General features: G+C 42.3%; 1 protein-coding gene and 1 long non-coding RNA gene across 2 annotated transcripts in view; one reads left to right on the top strand and one right to left on the bottom strand.

Annotated features, from left to right (window-relative positions):
- The window catches only part of PMS1 (PMS1 homolog 1, mismatch repair system component), a 55,245-nt gene extending 35,649 nt beyond the window's left edge, over nucleotides 1-19,596 (top strand). The window contains exons 6-13 of the mRNA XM_081871166.1: nucleotides 2,110-2,226; nucleotides 3,700-3,822; nucleotides 5,207-5,350; nucleotides 5,569-6,449; nucleotides 7,444-7,902; nucleotides 10,010-10,140; nucleotides 16,240-16,391; nucleotides 18,929-19,596. Coding sequence (XP_081727292.1) covers nucleotides 2,110-2,226; nucleotides 3,700-3,822; nucleotides 5,207-5,350; nucleotides 5,569-6,449; nucleotides 7,444-7,902; nucleotides 10,010-10,140; nucleotides 16,240-16,391; nucleotides 18,929-19,087 — 2,166 coding nt within the window. The 3' untranslated portion in view covers nucleotides 19,088-19,596. The remainder of the gene's footprint in view (nucleotides 1-2,109; nucleotides 2,227-3,699; nucleotides 3,823-5,206; nucleotides 5,351-5,568; nucleotides 6,450-7,443; nucleotides 7,903-10,009; nucleotides 10,141-16,239; nucleotides 16,392-18,928) is intronic.
- On the bottom strand, nucleotides 1,660-24,833 carry LOC309335475. Its single transcript, XR_014153534.1, has 4 exons — nucleotides 24,762-24,833; nucleotides 10,564-10,654; nucleotides 5,549-5,659; nucleotides 1,660-1,892 (listed from the first exon to the last, which is right to left on the bottom strand). It is a non-coding gene; the product is annotated as an uncharacterized lncRNA (long non-coding RNA).
- Nucleotides 24,834-24,837: the final 4 nt, after the last annotated feature.

The raw sequence follows: 24,837 nt of genomic DNA on the forward strand, positions 1-24,837 counted from the left end.
TCAGCAACTAAGATTTATATCTGCGGCGTCACATTGATAGAAGCTAAAATAAGCACCGTGATGTTTATATCAGTTGTGTCAAAAGCATCTTGGTCTAGATTTGCTTTAAATGTTAATATTTCAACAAAACACGTGAAAACAATGCCTTGCAAATATAACCTCTCTCTTTTTTTAAATGCTATTAAAAAACTGCTTTGTTGGAAGAAACAAGACCCAATCAGAAAAGTGAAAAACTATTGAAAGTGTCTCTACAAACAACAATTCCACAATTTTGGGGGGAAATAGTGTTTGGGTCTCTGGTTGATTTCTTAGGCACTGTTTGCAGTCACATTATGGGGAATGTAGGTCTGGGAAAGATACTTTCAGAGGATATTTAGCTTCTCTGCAGTCTGTAGAACGTAGACTTTTTAATCTCTGGGCTGTGGATTTTGGCTCCATGTCGTAGTTCCCTTCTAGCACTACAATTCTGTGATTCTGTGTGCAGTACTGCATTTGCATACTGAAGTCAGCTTTTAGATGCCATTGCATTGGGCGGGGGGCAGAAACAACAGAACCAGAAGTTTGTCCTTCGTGTATATTCTGGACGGTGCTGCGTGCAGGAAAACTGCAGGAAAACTGCTTGGATTGATCAGGTCCACTAGACTCTGTAGATGCAACTATTGCCAAGCCCATTGAATTTGCGGGCCCCTGAATATAATATAGTTGTGTTGCTCCTGAATCCGGGTGTAATTTTCCAATCCATCTCTGAGTGTTGGTACAAGTGCAGAGCCGTAGCTATTGCAGTAGTACCTCAGGTTACAAACACTTCAGGTTACAGACTCCGCTAATCCAGAAGTAGTACCTTGGGTTAAGAACTTTACCTCAGGATAAGAACAGAAATCGCGTGGCGGCAGCGAGAGGCCCCATTAGCTATAGTGGTTTAGGTTAAGAACAGACCTCCGGAACGAATTAAGTTTGTAACCAGAGGTACCACTGTAACTGCTGCTGTGAATGGAACATACTGCAGTAAGCAGCCTTTTGAGGCTGTGCATATCTAGATAAAGGCCGTTTTCTTTTCTCTCTGCAGCGGTAGGTTAATTGAGCATTTTAAAGTTTGATGGAAAGTGCCTATTTTGAGCAGGATTATAATGAGGTAAAGGTAAAGAACCCCTGGATGGTTAAGTCCAGTCAAAAGCGACTGTGGGGTTGCGGCGCTCATGTCGCTTTCAGGCTGAGGGAACTGGCACTTGTCCACAGACAGCTTTCTGGGTCATGTGGCCAGCATGATTAAACCGCTTCTGGCACAACGGGACACTGTGATAGAAACCAGAGCGAATGGAAACGCCGTTTACCTTCCCACCACAATGGTACCTGTTTATCTATTTGCACTGGCATGCTTTCAAACTGCTAGGCTGGCAGGAGCTGAGACCGAGCAACGGGAGCTCACCCTGTTGCGGGGATTTGAATTGCCAACCTTCCGATCAGCAAGCCCAAGAGGTTCAGTGGTTTAGACCACAGCGCCACCCGCTTCCCTAGAATTATAATGAACACTTAAAGGAAGAATGGATTCTAATGCTCCTGCGTCTTCGCTAATTGCTGCTTTAGTTATTTTATACTTTTTGGGGAAAGGTTTTATAAAGATAACCAATAACATCCTACGTACATACATACATACATGTATCCCATCTGCACCAGTGAGCCTATTTATTAACCTGTTTTGCAACTTTCCCTTAAGTCTGTTAATTGCGTTGTTGGGTTTTGTGAGTGAAGAAGCAGATATCTGTGGTAGAATCCTGCATTTTCATATTTCACAGTGGTTAAAAATAAAGCCCAAATCCTCAATCTGGAAGGCAGGCAGCTCAGCCAGTCATGCCCCCTGCACTCAGATAGGCAGCCCAGTTGCTTCAGCATAGCTCATTGTGTACAAAAGAAGAAAGAAAGTGTTCTGTATTAGATACTAAATCATAAGAAAATAATGGGTTCACATTGGTGTCTAGGAACAGAATGTTAAACGCACTGTTTCAAGTGTAGTGTTGCGCACAAATATCTGTGGTCATGTCATGTCCCTGTTGAATAAATCTAAATCTAATGTCAAAATTTTGACATGAAGTCTATGCTATATTGTTTCAGACAGTTATGTGGCAGAAGACCAGGGTGTCCGATCACAAAATGGCTTTCATGGCAGTAGTGGGAACTGCCGTTATGAGCGGCATGGTACCGTTTCAACACCATAGTGAAGATCCTGAGGTAAGTTTCTAATTTTCTATATGTTTCCCCCACCTGTTATTTCATCAGTTGAACCAGCATGAGTTCTTCACTTTTTAAATAAGGATATAAAATCGAGCACCGTACTTCTATTTTGGGTTGCTATTGTGTTAAATTCCATTCCTTTCCATCTGCATGTGTTTTGTTTTGACAACAAAAAACACGCTTGATTTTTTTCTCAGTAAGGTGTAGTTTATATCTAAAGAACTTTTTATGCTTGGACCATCAATGGGTATATCATAGGAATGGCTTTGGAGTTTACCTGTTTGTCACTGGTTCACACAGTGAATTTCTAGCATCACATAAAAGGGGAACGAAGTTCGCACTTCTTAGGCTATAATCCTAACTAGATTTCCATGACAGTATAGGGGTACCTCGGTTTTCGAACGTCTCTGTTGACAAACATTTCGGTTTTCAAACACTGTAAACCTGGAAGTAAATGCTTCGGTTTTCGAACGCACCTCAGAAGTTGAATATGCCACGTGACTGAGTGCAAGATCCTGAGGCCTAGCTGTCGGCTATTGAGTTTTCGGTTTTCAAACATTTCAGAACTCAAATGGACTTCCAGAACAGATTACATTCGAAAACCAAGGTACCACTGTACATTCACATGAAATCAGTATGGCTGCCTTCCAAGTAACTGTAATTAGGAATGAGGTAAAGATATTATTCCTATAAAAAGGATGTAAAAATACTTAAGTGCTGCACATGCAGTGCTTTTGTGATTCTGATTGGCTTGTTGTTGGTTTGCTCTGTATCTTTTAAGGTTTCTTCATTGCTTCTTTTTAACATTAGTGGAGGTGGGTGACATCTCTCTCACCTGCCTTGGATTAGCTTGGAAATTATCCAAGTCCCTCCCTCCCTCAGTTGAGAAGAACTTGATTGTTTCCTGAATTATCTTAGCAGGGCTGTTCTTCAAAACGCCCCATTAGGCAGAGCAGCGGAAAAATTACTGGGGGGTGGGGTGCAAAAGAACATTTTTGTAGAAGGCCCTTAGGACAAGAAGATCTACTGTGGGGGCTTCGAGCCTCCAGCAGCTTTTCAAATTCAGGCTTAACTCCAGAAATCTACCCTAGTTCAGAATTAAATCTCAGTTGGAGATGAATTCATGGTTAACTTCAATGTCTGGTAAGTGCTGACCAGGAGAGTGAGAACCACCTGGTGAGGTTATGAGTGACATCTAGGGTTACCCGGTGACCTTCAAACCTGGATGAGATTTGAACTTGGCTTTTCAACATCCAAATTTAGTGCTCTGTCGACAGCCTCACACTAACTCTTGATCTCATTCATCGTCATCTGCCTTGATTTAATTTCAAGGAAAGTGAAGCAGGAGACTTCTAAATGCCATGAAAATCTGCAGTCATTTCTTCTTTCTGATCTGAACCTTCTAGTTTTTGTGAAGTGATTGTCATGGGAAATGGTGGTTTTTAATGGCCAGTTTAATTGCAATTCTAGGTGTTTCTCAGCGGCTTTCTTCCAAAGCCCAGGTCAGATGGTTGTTTGACAAGTCATTCAAGTGCAGAAAGGAGCTTCATCTTTGTAAACAATCGACCAGTACATCAGAAGGAAATTCTAAAGGTACGGTTTTTCTCAGCTCCTTGTCCCAGCAGATTATGAAACATTTGCCAGGTTTGAAAGAGCTTCATTAGCTGCACACAATGGCTAGGTTGCGCCAGCAGGGTTTTTAATTTTGTCAAGCAGGCCACATCATTTGAAATTGCCTTCAGTTTCCGAGTTTGTTAGTATGAGATAGAGATGGCAATGCCAACTCCCACTCTAAACGCAAAGGACCCCTGACAGTTAAGTCCAGTCGTGAACGACTCTGGGGTTGCAACGCTCATCTCACTTTACTGGCTGAGGGAGCCGACGTTTGTCCGCAGACAGTTTTTCCAGGTCATGTGGCCAGCATGACTCAACCACTTCTGGCGTAACCAGAGCAGTGCACGGAAACGCCGTTTACCTTCCCGCCAGGGCGGTACCTGTTTATCTACTTGCACTTTGATGTGCTTTGGAACTGCTAGGTTGGCAGGAGCTGGGACCAAGCAACGGGAGCTCACCCCGTCGCGGGGATTCAAACCACCGCCCTTCTCATTGGCAAGCCCAAGGCTCAGTGGTTTAGACCACAGCACCACCGTGTCCTAGTTTGTGTAATTAGTTGCATGGCTCTTTGGATCCTGGCCATGAATTCTTGCCCTCTATATGTCATAAAATTGAGAGAGATGCAATCTTTCTTAATAAGGTAATGGTAAAGGACCCCTGGGCGGTTAAGTCCAGTCAAAGGCGACTATGGGGTTGCAGCGCTCATCTCACTTTCAGGCCAAGGGAGCTGGCGTTTGTCCACAGACAACTTTCTGGGTCATGTGGCCAGCAGGACTAAACCGCTTCTGGTGCAACAGAACACCATGACGGAAACCAGAGTGCACGGAAACACTATTTACCTTCCCGCCGCACCAGTACCTATTTATCTACTTGCACTGGCATGTTTTCGAACTGCTAGGTTGGCAGCAGCTGGGTTCAGAGCAATGGGAGCTCACCCTGTTGCAGGGATTCGAACCGCTGACCTTCTGATCGGCAAGGCCAAGGGACTACTAATGGACAATTAATTAGTACATTAGTTAACTCTTGTAAGTGTAAAATAGTAATGAGCCAATTTTATTGACTCTCACATCCATTTTCAATGCTTAATGAAAAATTGGAGGTCAATACCGTTGTGTTATGGTAACATTTCAACATTTCTGGTAACAAGGTTTTTTACAAAAATTTCACAACTCTTTGAAAGCTGATTCCGTCCTACTAATGGGGGACTCCCCGCAAGATGTTATAGAAAAATTCATGCTCTGCATGCACTTAAAATGTTGCTACTTGCACACATGGAAGATAAGTATATATCATATCAAAGTTTTGTATTGCATTCATTTCTAATGGGAAAGTACATTTTAAATGCTATTCTTTTTGGTTTTAGCTGGTTCAACAATACTATAACCTGAAGTCACACAAGGATTCTAATCGTTCACACCCTGTTTTCTTTATCAACATTGCTGTTCCTCCATCTGCTTTGGATGTCAATTTAACACCAGATAAATCTCAAGTGTTTCTTCATAATAAGGTACAGCGTGTCCATTTATATATAAATGAGCAGTCTAATAATGTTGTTTTGCTATAATTACAGTTAAAATGTGTTTAGATTTTTTAAAAATAATAATGCATAACCTTAGGTTTAAAAATAAGCTGAGCAGAATCCATTTTCAATTGACTTAATTATGCTGTAGCTAGCTAGCATAAGTTATTTATCACAATAATGTACTTACCATTTTTCTGCTTTAGGAGTCTGTCTGTCTTGCTGTTGAAAATGTCTTGACCTCACTCTATGGACCTCTACCTGGGACTGCTTCTTGTGAAACTGATTCGTCAGGTGCTACTTCAGGAGACATCTTTGTTAATGAAGCAGAACAAATGAATGTGTCTGTAAATGAAGCTGAACCCAGGAACATTGATTCACATGCATGCACTCAATTGATTTCATTGAGTAATGCAGAAAATAGTGGAATGGAAAAACCCACAGAGCTTTGTTTGGAGAATCAAATGTTGTATAATAATTCAGCTGTAGGATTTTCTACCAAAAATGAACTATCTGGCTGCGAGACAGCTGCGTCTGATAGATTTTTGTGTGAGCACCAACAGAATAAGTCTAAGGTGATATTTAACCTAGATGGCAATCCCTTAATGGACACAAATTCTAAAAATGGCCTTGATGATGATTTGAGAAATGACCATTTCCAGGAAGCAATAGAGAGAACCACAACCCTAAAAGCTTCTTCTGAAGTAACTGCTGATAAATGGAGTTTGGGGAACGCATTTAGGAATACCAGAGGAGAGAACATTGAACCTGTTCGGATTTTGGTTCCTGAAATGGAATGTGCAAGGCCTCAAGAGAGAAGAAATGATGATGGCCGACAAACATTTCAAGAGGGAAGTAGCATTCAAAGTCTGAAAAAAACAAACGTGGTAAATGATAAACTGGGACAGATTACAGCCTATGACATAATAAAAAATCGGATAATAAAGAAAGCCATGTCAGCATTTGACTTTTTTACTCAAGACCATCGCCCACAATTGTTAGCTGAAAATACCAAAGTGAGCATGGAAGAACTAATGCTGAAATTGGAAGAAATGTGGGAAACACTGAATGAAGAAGAGAAAAAGAAGTAAGTTTGCAAACTTCACATCTGCTCACTAAAACTGGACAGTAGTTTCCATCCTGTGTGTGACTCCTGTTCAAAAACAAATTTTATCCATATTAATTTCAAAACCAGAATGGGAAATGCTTTTGGCTTGATAAGTGTAACATCTTGTATAGATAATTTAATTCTAATTATCTACTGCTTGCTGGTTATTATAAACTTAGATGTTGCTGCCTCCGTCCCCTGGTTTTTCATTAAATGTATTCACAAATATGTATGAAACAGCTTATTGCCTGTACAGCTCATAAATTCCCATAATCTTGTATACAGTGCATATAGTTTGTATATCATATTTTGCATTTGGCGTTAATACTTGCCGGATTAAAGGACACGGGTGGCGCTGTGGGTTAAACCACAGAGCCTAGGTCTTGCCGATCAGAAGGTCGGCGGTTTGAATCCCTGCGACGGGGTGAGCTCCTGTTGCTCAGTCCCTGCTCCTGCCAACCTAGCAGTTCAATAGCATGTCAAAGTGCAAGTAGATAAATAGGTACCGCTCCGGTGGGAAGGTAAACGGCGTTTCCGTGCGCTGCTCTGGTTCGCCAGAAGCGGCTTAGTCATGCTGGCCACATGACCTGGAAGCTGTACGCCGGCTCCCTCGGCCAATAAAGCGAGATGAGCACCGCAACCCCAGAGTCGTCCATGACTGGACCTAATGGTCAGGGGTCCCTTTACCTTTACTTGCCAGATTAGTAGCGGTAAACAATACAAACATAAGATCTGTAAAGTAATGTGTTGATAAGCACTACTACAAATAGAACTGGCTGCTGAATATTGGGGTACTTATAAGAGACAATATATTAACTAAGATGATAAAATAGCGTGGGAGAATGACATTTATTTATCTTCCAACAATTAATTTTGAGAGAAAACATATTTTATAGGTGGATATATAATGACTGAAACATTGCTAGTTTTTCATATGTTCCTTCTCTTCCCCCTTCTTCCCCTCTTTGTTAAGATATGAAGAAAAGGCTGAAAGAGACTTGGAGCGATACAACAAGCAGAGCAGAAAAGCTGCAGATCAGAGTATACAAAGATCAACAAGGGAGAGAGAGAGAAAACATAAGTCCAAACTTAAAGACTGTCTAATTAATCAGCAGAAACTTGATAAACTTTTTCATTCTCAAATGGAGGAGAAACCAAATAGTTGCAAAGCAATAAAAATTGTTCAAGTGCCCTTCTCTATGGATTCATTCAGACATAAACTTCATGTGCTTAAACAAAAAGAGGCTGTTAAGGATGATCCTTGCCTAATTCGTCTTCCGAATTTTCCTGATGCGTGGATAATTGCCTCTGAGAAAAAGATAATGATGTTGAATCCGTACAGAGTGCAAGAAGCCCTTCTGTTTAAAAAACTGCTTGAAAACCATAAACTTCCTATACAGAAACTGGACAACCCGATTATATTAACTGATAGGTAAGGTGAAAGCCATTTCAAAAGCAGATCATATAAGCAAGCATACAAGCAAATGACTGGTTTTATTTTACTTTTTATTTTACGACAGTGTAATAAAAGTGATTCCACCTTCCTGTGTTCCCTCCCAAATCCAGTACAGACCCAGCTTATATAGTTACAATCTAACAGAGATCCTAAGATCTCCAGCTTCATTTTGCTTGTCCTAAATGTGCCTGTGGCCTATTTTGGACATTACATTTAAAGCTTCCCAAACCGTGGCTTTATTAAGCTCAAAATGCGCCTCAGGCCTGCTTACCAGCTTCTACACTGCCAGCCTGGTCTCTTCCCCATTATGTCTGAATTAGGAAACCATGGTTTAATACCGTTTCCCTCATCAGGGTCCTTAAAAAGGTAAAGGTAAAGGTAAAGGACCCCTGACAGTTAAGTCCAGTCACGAACTACTCTGGGGTTGCGGCACTCATCTTACTTTACTGGCTGAGGGAGCTGGCGTTTGTCCGCAGACAGTTTTTCCAGGTCATGTGGCCAGCATGATTAAGTTTCTTCTGGCGAAACCAGAGCAGCGCATGGAAACGCCATTTGCCTTCCTGCCAGAGCGGTACCTATTTATCTACTTGCACTTTGACATGCTTTCAAACTGCTAGGTTGGCAGGAGCTGGGACTGAGCAATGGGAGCTCACCCCATTGCAGGGATTCAAACCGCCGACCTTCCGATCGGCAAGCCCAAGGCTCAGTGGTTTAGACCACGGCGCCACCCACGTCCTTAGTCCGTGGCTTAACCCTGATTGGTAAATTGACAGCAAACCATGGTCCTGTGTTTCAGACACAATAGGAATCAATGTTGAAGCCAGAAAATAACAGAAGGCAGGGGACTGGACATTAAAGCTTGACATTACAGCTGAATTGGCCCTATGATTGTTGTATGGATTGAGGTATAATTATATTCCACTATCAAACAAATTCAGTTAAGGAGATTTGATAAGTATAAGATATGTATAGATACCTACAGAGACTACTGGTTCAGACAGCCAGTACAAGACACATGTAGTCCAAGAGTTAAACCAGATTTTATGTACCCTTGAATGCCAAAAGCGCCCTGGTGATTTTTTGAAAGCCTACTACCTATACAAACAAAATATGACAGTCTTAGTAAATATCAGTATGAAATATGGCAGCATCAATATGGCCACCATTTTGTGAGTCATCTTTTAGCTGTGCTGTGCTTTCTCCAAGGAAAGGCTTACTGTTCCCTGGTTGCCATAATGTTTTGACTGAGTAGAGGGAACAAGGAAACCTTTGCTTTCTTTGCTTTCTCTGGCATTGTCTGTTCTTGCCTTAAGCTGAGAGGGGAAAGAGCAGGAAACAGTGGATGCCAGAGAGAAAAGAACTGTGCAATTACTTCTTTTGTTCCTGTGGGCCTTTGCTCTTCAGCCCAACTAGATGTGACGGCATTTAACTATTTTTAATATTAGGGGGTGAATTCTAGCAGGATTCCTGCATGCGGGGAAGGGAGTTTTCAGCCCTCTCTCCTCAGCTGTGATCCCAATGAAAAAGCACCACATGTGCTCAGTTGGCAAAAATAAAAGTATCTCAGTGGTTTTCCCCACATCACTTAACTAGAAAAATTAAGATTGCAACTGCAGTGATGTAAAATGGACAGCGGCTACTGTGGCTCTCTCCTTGTGGGGTAACACAGGACAATGGATAGCTGGGAAGATGTATTCTAACTGTGCATGTGTGCTTGTAGTTGCTGTCCGAGCTGGCATCCCTAGAAATACAGTGGTACCTCGGGTTACATACGCTTCAGGTTACATACGCTTCAGACTCCGCTAACCCAGAAATATTACCTCGGGTTAAGAACTTTGCTTCAGGATGAGAACAGAAATCGTGCTCCGGTGGCGTGACAGCAGCAGGAGGCCCTATTAGCTAAAGTGGTGCTTCAGGTTAAGAACAGTTTCAGGTTAAGAACGGACCTCCGGAACGAATTAAGTACTTAACCCGAGGTACCACTGTAAAGCAGTTCTAAAATTTCATTGACGTGTGCTTTGATTGTGGGACACTATTAAAATTTGATTCTGTCTCATAAAAGTGATTAATGATTGATTTTCAGTCTTTTTAGTGATTCACGTTATAAAGAAGTTCTTTGCAATATGCCCAAGGAAAGCATAAGATTTGATGGGTCATCCTACTTGTCGGATACAAGACTTACAGCAAACGGATTTAAGATAAAGATAATACCAGGTATGGTGTGGCTTCATATTTTGATTTAATTCAGCACCTGTAGTTCTCATTACTTGCTTGCCTCTTTTTCATAGTACTGTATATAACAATACTTGTGTTTCATTACCACATTGGTGTCTAGAAAAAAACAGCCCCTATTATCCACTATGGGCCCCTCCAGACTTCCCTTTTACTGAGCATTCATTATGATTTTTTGCTTATAATGTAATATGCAACCAGTTGTGCCCGCAGAACTGCGAAAATCCTGTAACGTTTCGTACCACAAATGTTCTGCCCTGAGCCCAGTTTTAAAGAGGAAGAATGGACTCTCTCTCTTGAAAAGGAAATACGAATCGGTGCCGCCTCATAGCTTGACCAATCACAGCTCGCAAGCAGCTCATAGCTAAGTCAAATCATAGATTTAAAAAAATAGTGTAGACTCACACACCAGCCAGCTTCCATTTTGACTTCAAATGCTCGTTTTCGGCTTCTCTGAAGTATATAAAGACAAGAAGCGGGCAGGGGGAGCGTTGGCCTGCAATGACACCCATTAGAGAGGTACTGGAACTATGCTCTGGCTGAGAAAAAGCACTGATTTTAATAATAATAATAATAATAATAATAATAATAATAATAATAATTTTTATTTATACCCCACCCTCCCCAGCCAAGGCCGGGTTCAGGGTGGCTAACAAGCAATAATAAAAACAAGTTGAATGAATACAACTTAAAAACAAGATTAAAATACAACATTAAAATATTAAAATGTACTTAATATTTAAGTACTTAATACTGATTGGATTATTTCCACTGTACACAGAGGTACGGATAGCATGAAGCAGAGTCTTCAAATGTTTGCAAGGACTTGAAGCAATAAATCAGCAGGTCTCTTGGGTGACCAGCAACCTTTGCCCTCCTCATCTTCATTCACTCAAAATGATTTAATTTCTCAGGGTTGTATTCTATACTATTCCTACTCAGAGGAGACCCATTGAAATTAATGCGTGACTAATTTAGAACCATTAATTCCAGTGGTTCTACTCTGAAAAGGGCTAGCATTGACTACAACCCTCATTTTCCATGAAATTTTGCCGGCCTCCTTTTTAAATTCATCTCTGTAATCCTGCGGATTAGAGAATAGGGAGAAAAGAAGGCGTCATGCAGTATGAAGGAGACATGCGGCACACCCGAGCTTAGCACATAATTCATGCACTCATTTAGATGTTCAGAGAATATAATGTTACGTTCCCAATGGTACAAATGTGTTGACATATTTTGCTAGTCTCTAATAAGTAAGGCCGACATAAGCCATGTATGATTAGTTTCCTGTGTAAAAACTTCTTTGCTTGTGAATAAAAATAATTTCTGTTTGTTTACACATTTCAAGCATTTTTCTTAATAATAATTCTATTATTTATACCCCACCCATCTGGCTGGGTTGCCCCAAACACCCTGGGTAGCTTTCAACACAAAATAAAACATGAAACATAAAAAACTTCTTGATACAGGGGTGTCTTCAGGTGTCTTCTAAAATTTGTGTAGTTTTTTTTTATCACCTTGACATCTGATGGGAGGGCATTCCACAGGGAGGGCACCCCTATCAAGAATGCCCTCTGCCTGGTTCCCACTAAGTTCACTTCTCACAGTGAGGGAACCATCAGGAGGTCCTCAGAGCTGGACCTCAGTGTCTGGGCGGAATGATGGGCGTGGAGACGCTCCTTCAGGTATACAGGTATTGCTTACCTCACAAAGTCAAGAAATAGATTGTACCACTCACAGAATTCTAGAGTTCGAAGGTACCCCAAGGTTCATCTAACCCAGGCATGGCCAAACTTGGCCCTCCCAGCTGTTTTGGGACTACAATTCGCACCATCCCTGACCACTGGTCCTGTTAGCTAGGGATGATGGGAGTTGTAGTCCCAAAACAGCTGGAGGGCCAAGTTTGGCCATGCCTGATCTAACCCAACCTCCTGCTATGCAGGGATCTCAACTAGAGCATCCAAGACAGATGGCCACCCAACCTCTGCTTAAAAATCTCCAATGAAGGAGAGACCACCACCTTCCATGACAGTCCATTCCACTATTGAACTGATCTTACCCTCACTGCTGTACAATAATATTCCGTTCCCCTCATCTTAGTGTGGTTTTGCCTAGATTGCTAAACTGGTGAAATAGTGGCATTGTCCAGAGTGTAGGCCGGACATTGTCACAGCCAGGACATTGGGCTGTCCTGCTCCTATACCAGGCGTGCTGAAGACCTTCTGCTTGTGCCTTAGATTAGCCACATGTTTTAACAGCCTCTCATTGTTTTAACAGCTAAAGTACAAATAAGATGTGTCGGTCAGTATTGTGGGGAAGCGAGCTTTAATTGCAATATGATGCCAAGCTAGTAATTCGCTAGGTCCAAGCAAAGATTTGCTGTGAGTTTTGAGAAACGCTATAGCTTCATGTGTTACCATTTCAGCCTCGTATGTAGAGGACTGCTGACAGATCTGCCATAACATATGGGCATCTCAAAGGATAGGTCTTTAAAAAGAAAAAGGGCGGGGGAAAGATAGAACCTTGGAACTGTGTCTTGATGAAAAACCAATTCCCTCCAAGAAGAGTGTTTTCCTTTCTTAACCATCCACAAGTCTGGTGAATGCAGGCTGATTTTAAATTCAGTTTATAAATAAGTCTCCAATTAGCATATTCTGTAATCCCAACTACATGTGTTGCTGTAGAAACACAGTTTGTGTTTGATTTAAAACTATTTAGCTTGACTTCCCAAATGTCTAGCCCTGCATCAAAGTTCATAGTTTCTGATCGATACTCTCTTGTACTTCTGGGGAGCGGAACCTGTTTTTGGGTGCCAAGATTTATACCCAGAAAAACAGGATACAGTATAGAGCACAATTTATCTACTGGCGCTTGTCCCACTCCAAGGGGGGAAATTATGTTAACGTATATGCAGTTTTAGGGACGCGGGTGGCGCTGTGTGTTAAACCACAGAGCCTAGGACTTGCCGATCAGAAGGTCGGCGGTTCGAATCTCCGCGACGGGGTGAGCTCCCGTTGCTCGGTCCCTGCTCCTGCCAACCTAGCAGTTCGAAAGCACGTCAAAGTACAAGTAGATTAATAGGTACCGCTCCGGTGGGAAGGTAAACAGTGTTTCCGTGCGCTGTTCTGGTTCGCCAGAAGCGGCTTAGTCATGCTGGCCACATGACCCGGAAACTGTACGCCGGCTCCCTCGGCCAATAAAGCGAGATGAGCGCTGCAACCCCAGAGTCGGCCACGACTGGACCTAATGGTCAGGGGTCCTTTACCTATATGGAGTTTTGTTAAATGCTATATAACAATAATAAAAAAGAACAGTGCCTGCTCAAAAGCAAAACCTGTTAAGTTCAGTTTGTCTTACTGCCAGGTAAGTAGGTATAGGATTACAGCTTTAATTATTGTACAGTGGTGCCTCGCAAGACCAAAAGAATCCGTTCCGCGAGTCTCTTCGTCTTGCAGTTTTTTTGTCTTGTGAAGCAAGCCCATTAGCGGCTTAGCGCTATTAGCGACTTAGCGGATCAGCTGATAAGCGGCTTAGCGGATCAGCTGATAAGCGGCTTAGCGGATCAGCTGATAAGCGGCTTAGCGGATCAGCTGATAAGCGGCTTAGCGGATCAGCTGATAAGCGGCTTAGCGGCTTAGAAAAGGGGGGGAGGGGGGAAAACCCGCAGGAACTCGCAAGACATTTTCGTCTTGCAAAGCAAGCCCATAGGAAATTCGTTTTGCGAAGCACCTCCAAAACGGAAAACCCTTTCGTCTAGCGGGTTTTCCGTCTTGCGAGGCATTCGTCTTGCGGGGCACCACTGTAGAATCCTTCCTCCTGATCTGGAAGCTGTAAGGTGGAAAGGCGGTTCTTTCTTGTTTGTTTTTTGCTGTGCCAGCTCCAGACAGATCAGTGGGTGACCCAACTCCCATAATCTCCCCGACTCCCATAATACTCTCTGTTTTGGGGTAATCCAGCACAGGTAGGGTTGCCTCCACTTCACTCATCTGTAGCTGGAGACTTTCCTATGGTGGAAGCCAGCGGACAGGGATATCTCCTGACTGCTACCCTCTCAGAAGTGCTGATTGGAGGATGAGATATAATTCAGGGTTGACTACGTACACACACTGACCCAGACTCCTTTGCTCCCCTGCCAGCACGTGAGAAAAACAAAACTGCGACCCCTGGCTTAGATGTCCAGACTTGGGGGATCATTGTATGTTTTGCTCCAAATAAGAGAATCATAGAATTGTAGTTGGAAGGGGGCACATCTAGTTCAACCCCCCACAAGGCAGGAATCTTTCTCCCAATCTGAGGCTCGAACCCATGTCCCTGGGATTAAGAGCCTCATGCTCAAACCATTTGAGCTATAAGCTACAATGTGTAGCCAAGTAGTGCTGCTGAAGGGGAAGGGATTCTCCTCCCCATACCTACCATTTCCCCTACCTATCATCTGCAGAACTCTTGTTAGCTCTACGCTGCATAAATTAGTATAGATTGTCCCGCTTTGCAGTGGTGTGCATTGGGTCAAGCCTGTCATTCTGTTGCCGGGTTGCTACCTCCCTGTTCATCCCAGATATGTTATAGATAGTATCAGCCTTAGTATAAATAATTGTGGGGATCCCAACAGCTTTATTCTCTCCATTATGAAAACTATCTTTTTGCTCTACCCTATGTGATTCTTATCTATATCTATCATCTATCTATCTGTCTGTCTGTCTATCTATCTACACACACACACACACACACACACACACGTGTAAAAGGACTGGCATTAAGAGATTGAAGGTTTAATTGTGATCTAAATTTAGCACAGGATCTGGAAGGTTAATAAAGTTCAGTACTTGAGCATTTTTTAATGCTTGATGTTTGATCGCATTATTACTACTATTATTAATATTCTATTGGAAGCTTCCCATAGTGGCTGGGGAAACCCAGTCAGATGGGCAGGGTGTAAATATGTTGTTGTTGTTGTTGTTGTTGCTTTATTAAGTGATTGATTGATTATGAACCAATGTAGTGCAAGCAGTGTTGACTTGTGCAACTGGGCTTCTTCATTCCAAAATATTTTACTGATGTATCTGCAAGGTAATTTTTTTAAGATAAAATGTATTCATGTATTTTACACCTTTTAGACTGCAGAACTGTACAAGCTGTCAAATGTTGAAGGTGCGGTTGGGATTAGGCTTATATGGTAGATGTGTTACATTGAAAAAAAAAAAGATAATTGGGACCATTTTGAACATAATGGGATTTATGTTACCTTGAGAACCTATGACTCCTTTATTAGAGAGGTTGGCAAATAAATAAAGCAAAAACCAAATCCATGTTGTTAGCACATTAGACTTTAGAGGCCAAATGCCAGGAGGGGGGATTTTCAAAACAGGCATCAAGCATTCTACAGAAAAGAGGTAGGTACCATATGAAATTATCCTAACATCATTTTTCTCTCATACATACCGTATTTTTCGCTCTATAAGACGCACCAGACCACAAGACGCACCTAGTTTTTGGAGGAGGAAAACAAGAAAAAAAATATTCTGAATCTCAGAAGCCAGTGAAAGCAGCAATCCCTCTTGCTGTTCTGGCTTCTGGGATAGCTGTGCAGCCTGCATTCGCTCCATAAGACACACACACATTTCCCCTTACTTTTTAGGAGGGAAAAAGTGAGTCTTATAGAGCAAAAAATACAGTATATATATAGGATTAAAGCTTTGTTTCAAACATTGAAATACTAACAAAAAATTAAATAAGCATTTAGCCAGTGCTTTCCAAAGTTGAACTTGAATAAACTGAAGCACTCTCACTGTGCAAGTAACTAATAATGAAATATTTTAAGTTGTGTTCTTCATTTTAAGAAAATTAAAAATGTGTAGCTCTGGGGATCTATAATTGCAACTTTACAGCACAGTTCTATGCATGTTTACTCAAAAGTAAGTCCCGATGAGCTTAGCCCCTAGCGTGTCTAGGATTGCAGCTGCAACAACAATTTTCAATGTGAATATTTTGTTGTGTAAATCAAAACAGTATTTAAAACACACTCGGTAACTCCAGGTACCATTGTGTTCAGTTTATTCATTTGTTTACTATTTGGTGTTTCAGCTATGGGAAATAGGCTGGAAATAGAAGGAATGGCAAACTGCCTGCCGTACTATGGGATACCTGATCTGAAAGAAATTCTGAGTGCTGTGGTAGATTGTAATGCAAAAGAAGTTCGTGAGTGTCGACCTCTTAAAGTAATGAACTACCTGGAGGTAAGTATTGCTTCATGGTTTGCAAGCTCTTCTTTAGCATGCTGCTTTTAGTGCCACTGTCTTATCAAAAGATACAGCTTGATGCTTAAAGCATTGCTACCTAAAAGGAGAAATTAATACCAGAAGCAATCGCAATACAGATCAGGCCTTGGATGACTGTTATTTGCATTCCAATAAAAGGTTCCATTGGCACAAATGGGTGCCCTTCTTCCAATGCAGGTAGCAGATTTGGGTTTCCTGATCTGGAACGCACAAGCAGTCAAAGTGTTTAAAGCTCTACTCCTGTGCCCCAGTCCAGATTGCTTTCCTCCACCACCCATCTGGTGGTGGTTGTTTAGTCGTGTCCGACTCTTCGTGACCCCATGGACCAGAGCACGCCAGGCACTCCTGTCTTCTACTGCCTCTCCCAGTTTGGTCAAACTCATGTTGGTATCTTTGAGAACACTGTCCAACCATCTCGTCCTCTGTCATCCCCTTCTCCTTGTGCCCTCCATCTTTCCCAACATCAGGGTCTTTTCCTGGGAGTCTTCTCTTCTCATGAGGTGGCTAAAGTATTGGAGTCTCAGCTTCAGGATCTGTCCTTCCAGTGAGCACTCAGGGCTGATTTTCTTAAGAATGGAGAGGTTTGATCTTCTTGCAGTCCATGGGACTCTCAAGAGTCTCCTCCAGCACCATAATTCAAAAGCATCAATTCTTCAGCGATCAGCCTTCTTTATGGTCCAGCTCTCACTTCCATACATCACTACTGGGAAAACCCATCTGGTATCAACTTCTAAAAAGCTATTCATGTAGTTGCTAAGCCAGGAGTACCCAAACTGTGGTCTGCAAAATGTCTGGATTTGTGGTGGAAGATGGAAGATGGCCCATCAGATACCCATATAGATTTTAAAACTGCGTTTTTAATGGCCATTTTTATTTCTTATATATTGCATTTTATTGTTTTACAGTTTGAATCCTGTGGAATTGAAACAGTAAGACAATAAAATGCAATGCGTAAGAAATGAAGCAACAAAAATATAGTTAGAAATCATACGGCCTCTAAAATAGAGCATTGCAATCAGAAAAATCTTTAAGTGGTCCATCAAGACACTCAGCAATTTTCATGTGTTCTGTGGAGGAGAAAGTTTTGGAGCCACTGCCCTGAGCCATTTGAGTCTCCAGAATGTGGAATATATGAACTAAAGGAAGGGAGGAGAGTGAAGAAAGGTCCCTTTCTTAATTTGAGCCAGCCCATGTATCAAATTCCATTCCTGACTCTTCCCTTCAATGGCAACTTCTGGGTAGAATAATTTAGCTGCAGTATATCCGTAGGTCACCTATCCGAATCTGTACTTCAATTTATGGCAGGATCTTTTCCACACAGAAGAGTAACTTACTTACACATTGGGATTTGGGAAACTGGACCGCAGTGCAAATTTGTTCTAAAGTAAGCCTCCCTGAGCTTGCTTCTGAATAACAGCCTGATCTTATTTCCGCAGCAGAAAGGGGGAAAAAGAATGTGGTCAAGAATGAGCCACTCCTTAAGCCCTTCTTATGATTGGTTAACTGTTGCTTGGGAGCTGCACCACATTTTGTTGGCAAAATTTCTTCTTTCATAGATTAGATTTGGGAAAAACCAAAGATACCTAATTCAGTTGATTGGCCAAAGAAGATTGGAATATGATTTTCTATGAAAAAGTATAGTAGTAAAAAATGTTCAATGGAGAAGTTTGCACCCTATATAATTTATTGGATTTTATTGTAGAGACTCTCCTCCCTGGAAGAGAGGGGAATGGTTGTGGGCGGGAGCCCGAGCTCCGCCTCCTGGCCGGGGGGCGTAGCCCCCGCCCCTCCTCACCTGGCTGGCGCCCACGCCCACCGGAGGCAGCCAATCAGGTGTCTCCGGAGGGCGTGTTTAGCAGCTTAATGCTGCGGGGCCAGCTCCGCCGCCTCCTCAGTCGTCGTCGTCCCGCAGCGAGTCACCCTCCACTCCCATTTAGCTCAGGTTCTAGGTTTTGGGCCTTGCTATGGACCTTAGGTTGGTCGCCCCGGTTGTCTGGGGGGCCTGGTAGGAATGTTTCCATTTGGCATTAGGCTTTTTGGTTTTTTCGCCTACCTCGTAGCAATCGTCACAACTTTTGTGGTATTGGTGGGTAGGTTAGGCATTGGATTCATGTGTGTCAAGGGCTAGGTGTGGCCATTGCCTATGCTATCTACCGTGGGTTATTCCGTTAAAAGGAATCTGGCGGTCGTGTATTCCGTCCAATGCCTGCTTGGCGGGAGGCCATGGCACGACCCTCGGTGACATCAGGGGGTGAGCCTATAGTTGGATTAGCATCAACAGGCTCCACCTACTGTTGAATAAACCCACCTCCTATAGTCATCCAATGCCTAAGCCAATACCTTTTTCACTGCTGTAATCAATAAAGTTGTGGCCTTTTCTTGCCCATTAACCTTATATCGCGTGTCCTTGTGTGTTTATTTCACATAGCGGGGGTCAGGCCCTCGATCCACAACCTCAGGTTAATGTCTAAATGTAAACATTTTTGTTCCCATAGGGAGAAGCAGTAAGACTGTGTCGGCAGCTACCTTTGTATATATCCAAGGAAGATGTACAAGACACCATCCACAAAATGGAGACACAACTTGGAAATCAACATAAAGGCTGTGTTCATGGTCGTCCATTTCTTCATTATTTAACAAATATTCCAGAATAACTAGCAAGGAAAAACCTCGTCCTGCAGTCACATTTCACACAATTACAAACAAAACACTCCTTTTTTTTTTTTTTGCATAATTAAGAAATTATTTGTAACTGTCTTGTGTTTTGATATCTATGAAGTGGAAGATTTCTATTTTTTAAAATGAACATGAGCATTGAATTAATGGTATTGAAATGTGTTTTCGAATAATTCATTGTTTCTCAGAAAATATACTGAAGGACAAACCACATTCTGAAAGTGTAAGATCAGCTGATGGAAATTGATTTCCAAATAACTATTTTTACATTATTATTCTACTGGACAAGTTTGTAGTTCATAATAAAAAAGTACAAAAGAAGACCGCTCACAGCAAGAAGAAAATGGAATATAATGTTTAATGCTGATTTGTCTCCACTAAACTAAATGGATACTCAGGGTTGAAGTGTATGGCTCTATTTACGGATGCATTTTCTACAAGTGAACAATATGTGGATACATCCAAATAAAAATTTGTATTTCTCTTGTGTTATTTCATATTCTAATTTCTCAAAAGTTATGAGATGGCTGTTACTCAAAGCCACTGAAGCATGTGCAGAATCTGCTTCTGCTTGGGGATTGTTTTGCTGAATTAGGAGCTCTACAGATAATATTCAGATGTATATTCAAACATGAAACCTGGGCTGGATCTAGACACATCAAAGAAGTGTTTCAGTTAAACGCATTGTAAACCTTGCATGAGAAACCGGCTTGGCAAAAATGGAACTCCACAGTGCCATCCGGTGTCACAGTGTTATAATGCATATATGGGACACAGGCGGTGCTGTGGTCTAAACCACTGAGCCTCTTGGGCTTGCCGATCAGAAGGTCAGCAGTTTGAATCCCCACGACGGGGTGAGCTCCTGTTGCTCTGTCCCAGCTCCTGCCAACCTAGCAGTTCAAAAGCATGCCAGTGCAAGTAGATAAATAGGCAGCGCTGCGGCCAGAAGGTAAATGGCGTTTCCATGCACTCTGGTTTCCATCAACAGTGTTCCATTGTGCCAGAAGTGGTTTAGTCATGCTGGCCACATGACCTGGAAAGCTGTCTGTGGACAAATGCCAGCTTCCTCGGCCTGAAGCTCAACCCCGTAGTCATCTTTGACTGGCCTTAACCATCCAGGGGTCCTTTACCTTTTTACCTAATGCATATACAACACATATATCTTTATCTAGCTGAGTCCTTGGTGAGTCTTCACTGGTGTAGCACTTTGAAAAATTAATCTGTGGACTCTTGCACTCAGCATAAGGTTCACAAGATCCAGTTTTAATATTTCAAATTATAGTAGTGAACTAACATTGCAGCATGTGGCTGTTTTTAATAAAATACAGCCATCTGAGAAATGCACATTGGCGATCGGAGCATGCTGATTTGTGAACAATGGCAAAGTAGTCATTGCAGTCGTTATGTTGCAAAAGATTTTTATATCGCTAATCAGTTCCGCAGTAATCAAGATCTGGATGAGACACACCAGACATAATCAGATTTCACTGCCTTTTCCATAACTTCAGAATCTGGATATGACATTATGGGCCACATTTGAAAGCTAGGAGTTTGGTTATTGCCACAGGCTAGATTTGCTTGAATAGAGGATCTGCAGTGCTCTACCCATAAGTTTTTGTTAGAATCATAGAATTGTAGAGTTGGAAGGGACCCTGAGGATCATCTAGTCTAACCCCCTGCAATGCAGGAATATGCAGCTGTCCCTTACGGGCATCGAACCTGCAACCTTAGCATTATCGGCACCACATACCAACTGAGCTTAAAAAAAAGAAGTCTGTTCTGCTAGTCTTTAACCACATGATTGTGAACATGGTAGTGGTTCACATGCATTAGGGGACTGGTTTATTATAAGTACAGTGGTACCTCAGCTTCCATATGCTTCAGGTTACATACGCTTCAGGTTACAGACTCTGCTAACCCAGAAATAGTGCTTCAGGTTAAGAACTTTGCTTCAGGATGAGAACAGAAATCGTGCTCTGGCGGCGCGGCGGCAGCAGGAGGCTCCATTAGCTAAAGTGGTGCTTCAGGTTAAGAACAGTTTCAGGTTAAGAACAGACCTCCGGAACTTAACCCGAGGTACCACTGTATCTTGGATTTGTGATGCGGAAGGTGTAGAACATCCTAACTAAAAATCCAAGTCTTTAAAAAACAGTCATCTCCAGCATTTCAAGCCACGTTTGCATGTTGCTGTATACACCAGAGAGATGGGGATATATGCTCAATGTTGGCTGTTTCTTTTCTGCATGCCTTTAACCCCCTTGAACTATTAATGAAGCTGTCGTCTGTGCATGTGATAATGGCTGCGGTTATCACATGTTTAGCTGCACTAAGGTTATGCCAAGTTTTGTCCTGGTTGGACTCTGATGGGTATGTGTGATAGATGAAACTCAATAAAAAATTCTTCGTTTGCTGTTTGGCAGTGCAATTCTGTGCCTGTTTTCGCAGAAGTCCTGTGTTCAGTGGGGGCCTTCTCCCTAAGAGACATTTACTTTTTTTTTTTATTACAGCCACAATCATGTTGTTGCAATTTGAGTTCCTCATATGGGCTGCACAAATTTAAATGCACCTGTCTTGAAGGGATCATAGCATTCTAGAGTTGGAAGGGACCTTTGTGGATCATGTAGGAATGTCAATGAAATATACTCAGAGTCGAGAGTGGATTTCATGCTCTTTATTCAGCTCATAGTGGTGAGGAAGAAAGAAAGTTCCCCCAAACTTTCTGTTTTATATACATTATTTACACAATGGGCTGCACGTGATTGGCTAATTCCGAAATTCTCCTGTAGGCCAATCAGGTTGTGGATTCACTTCCATCTGGAGCTGGACTGGGTGGCTCCTGCAGACCAATCATACTGCGGCATTGTTCTAGGACCAATCAGATTGCTGCCTTTTGGATCCTATTCAACTCAGTACATAACAGTCAACTAAAGCATCCATGACAGCCATCCAACCTCTGCTTAGAAACCTCCAAGGAAGGAGAGTCCACTGCCTGTCATGGGAATCTGTTTCACTGTTGAACAGTTCTTACTGTCAGAGAGTTCATCCTGATGTTGAGTCGGAATTTCCTTCCTTGTAATTTGAATCCATTGGTTCGGATCCTAGCCTCTAGAGCAAGCTAAACATTCCCAACTCCCTCAGTTGTTTCTCTATGAGGCTTGGTTCCAAGACCCTTGATTTTCTTGGTTGCTCTCCTCTGCGCATGTTCCAGCTTATCAATATTCTTAAACTGTGGTGTGCAGAACTGGACACTGCAACAGGTGTGGTTTTACCAAGGTGGAACAGAGCGGTACAGTGGTGCCTCGCAAGACGAAATTAATCCGTTCCGTGAGGCTCTTCGTATAGCGGTTTTTTCGTCTTGCGAAGCAAGCCCATTGACAGCTTAGCGGATTAGCGCTATTAGCGGTTTAGCGGCTTTTAGGCTTAGCGGATAAGGAGATAAGCGGCTTAGGAAAAGGGGGGGAAACCCGCAGGAACTCGCAAGACATTTCGTCTTGCGAAGCAAGCCCATAGGGAAATTCGTTTTGCGAAGCGCCTCCAAAACGGAAAACCCTTAGGTTTGGCGGGTTTTCCGTCTTGCGAGGCGTTCGCCTTGCAGGGCACCACTGTACTATGACTTCCCTTGATCTTGACACTATACTTCTGTCGATGCAGCCTAGAATAGCATTAGCTTTTTTTTTTGCTGCTGCATCACACTGTTGACCAGGCTTCCTCAACCTTGGCCCTCCAAATGTTTTGAGACTACAATTCTCATCATTCCTGACCACTGGTCCTGCTAGCTAGGGATCATGGGAGTTGTAGGCCAAAAACATCTGGAGGGCCGAGTTTGAGGAAGCCTGCTGTTGACTCATATTAAGCTTGTGGTCTACTAAGACTCCTAGATCCTTTTCACACATACTACTGGAAGTCAGATGGCCCTGTCTTATATTTCATAGAATTGTGGAATTGTAGATTTGGAAGCAACCATGAGGATCATCTATCTAGTCCAACTCCCTGCAATGAATGAATCTTTTGCCCAACATGGTGTTTGAACCCACCACCCTGAGATTAGAAGTTGCTCTACATTTGTGCAGCTGGTTCTTCCTGCCTAAATATGTCCTGCAAGGCAGCGGGTCTGGATTTTTCCTTGGGGGTTTATTTCCAAAGCCGCCTAATGTATGAGTAGAGCTGCAAAGCGGTGGAGGTTTAGGATGCAAGTCTTCCTTCTAGATGAGTGCAAAACAACTACTACTACTTCTGTTTTTGTAATAATGTGAAGTTTCAATGAGCCTGTTGACGAGATCCATTAAAAAAGCAACTGTACCAAAAGGAAGTATTGTGAAAATAAGGATTTGGGGTGGGGGCAATTTTTTTGTCCTCCCTCAAAGGGCCAGCAAAGCTGGTGGGGCTTCCCTCTGGCTAAATTCTGCAAACATACGAAGTCACTGAGACCCCCAAGTGTCCCTATTTTCCAGGGACTGTCCCAGATTTACAGAAATCCGGCCGGTCTCTGATTTGAACCCAGAATGTCCTGCTTTTCCTTAAGATGCCCTTCACTGGAGAAATGTTGGAGGCTATGGAGTTATGTGACCCCAGAGTCAGGGAGATAAGTAACTATACAGTCTTTAGAAAACACCTGAAAGCAGCCCTGTATAGGGAAGTTTAATATTTTTATTTATTTTGGAAGCCACCCAGAATGGCTGGGGTAACCTAGTCAGATGGGTGGGGTATAAAGATGATGATGATTACGGAATAGGACGTCCCTAGTTTCACTGAGGAAATGTTGATTGGTATGGAGTTATACAACCTGGAGCCAAGGAGATAAGTAACTATACAACCTGTAGAAGGCAGCCCCATATAGGGAAGTTTTTTTTAAATGTTTAATGTTTTCTTATGTTTTTTAGGGTTCCCATATGACAAAAGTAAAATTTGTGACACCACACGCAGTTGTTGAGCTTTTTTTTGGGATAACTAACCCCGAAATAGTAATTTTAAAACTTTTGGAGCACTTTCTGCTGGTTTTCCCCATCCATCCAAGTTTCCCCAGACATTTAGACAAAATTCCTGCCTGACACCTATCTTTACACCCCAAAAGCCTACTTCCTTATTTGAATGAGTGGACATGAGATTGTAAACAAGTTGATAATTTGTTTGGAAAAAACTTTTAACGATGTAAATGGGAGCGGGAGACGTGAGGAAGTCCAAAGAAGTGATGAAATTATGTCTGTGATAGAAGTAAGACTGTTTATTATTTGTGCATTTATATTTAAAAACTTTAATAAATATTTATAAAAAAAAAAACAAAAGCCTACTTCCTTATATATGTTGGAAGCCGCCCAAAGTGGCTGGGGCAACCCAGTCAAACAGATGGGGTATAAATAATAAAATGATGATGTTACCACGGACAATATGGTCAAATACAAAATACGGGTTATGCAATAATATGCCGTTGAAAATGTTGACAACAGGACCCATGAAGGGGGGGGGGAGTCCTGAGATTCAGAGTAATCTCTAGATATGGAAATGCATTTGGATTGTTACAACTTTATATTTATAAAAATGATTTTAACAAATAATAATAAGAAGATGATGATGCAATAGGATGCCCCTATTTTCACGGGATAAAGGTTGGAGGATATGCACACAAGTGACACCCCCCCCATCCCACCCACACACCGAAGGTCTCTCGCTCTCTCACAGTCCCCCCGCCTCGGTCCCTTCCGTTGTGACTCCAACCGCCATTCCAACGGCC

This window comes from Podarcis erhardii, assembly GCF_964252035.2.
Source record: "Podarcis erhardii genome assembly, chromosome: 1".
NCBI lineage: Eukaryota > Metazoa > Chordata > Lepidosauria > Squamata > Lacertidae > Podarcis > Podarcis erhardii.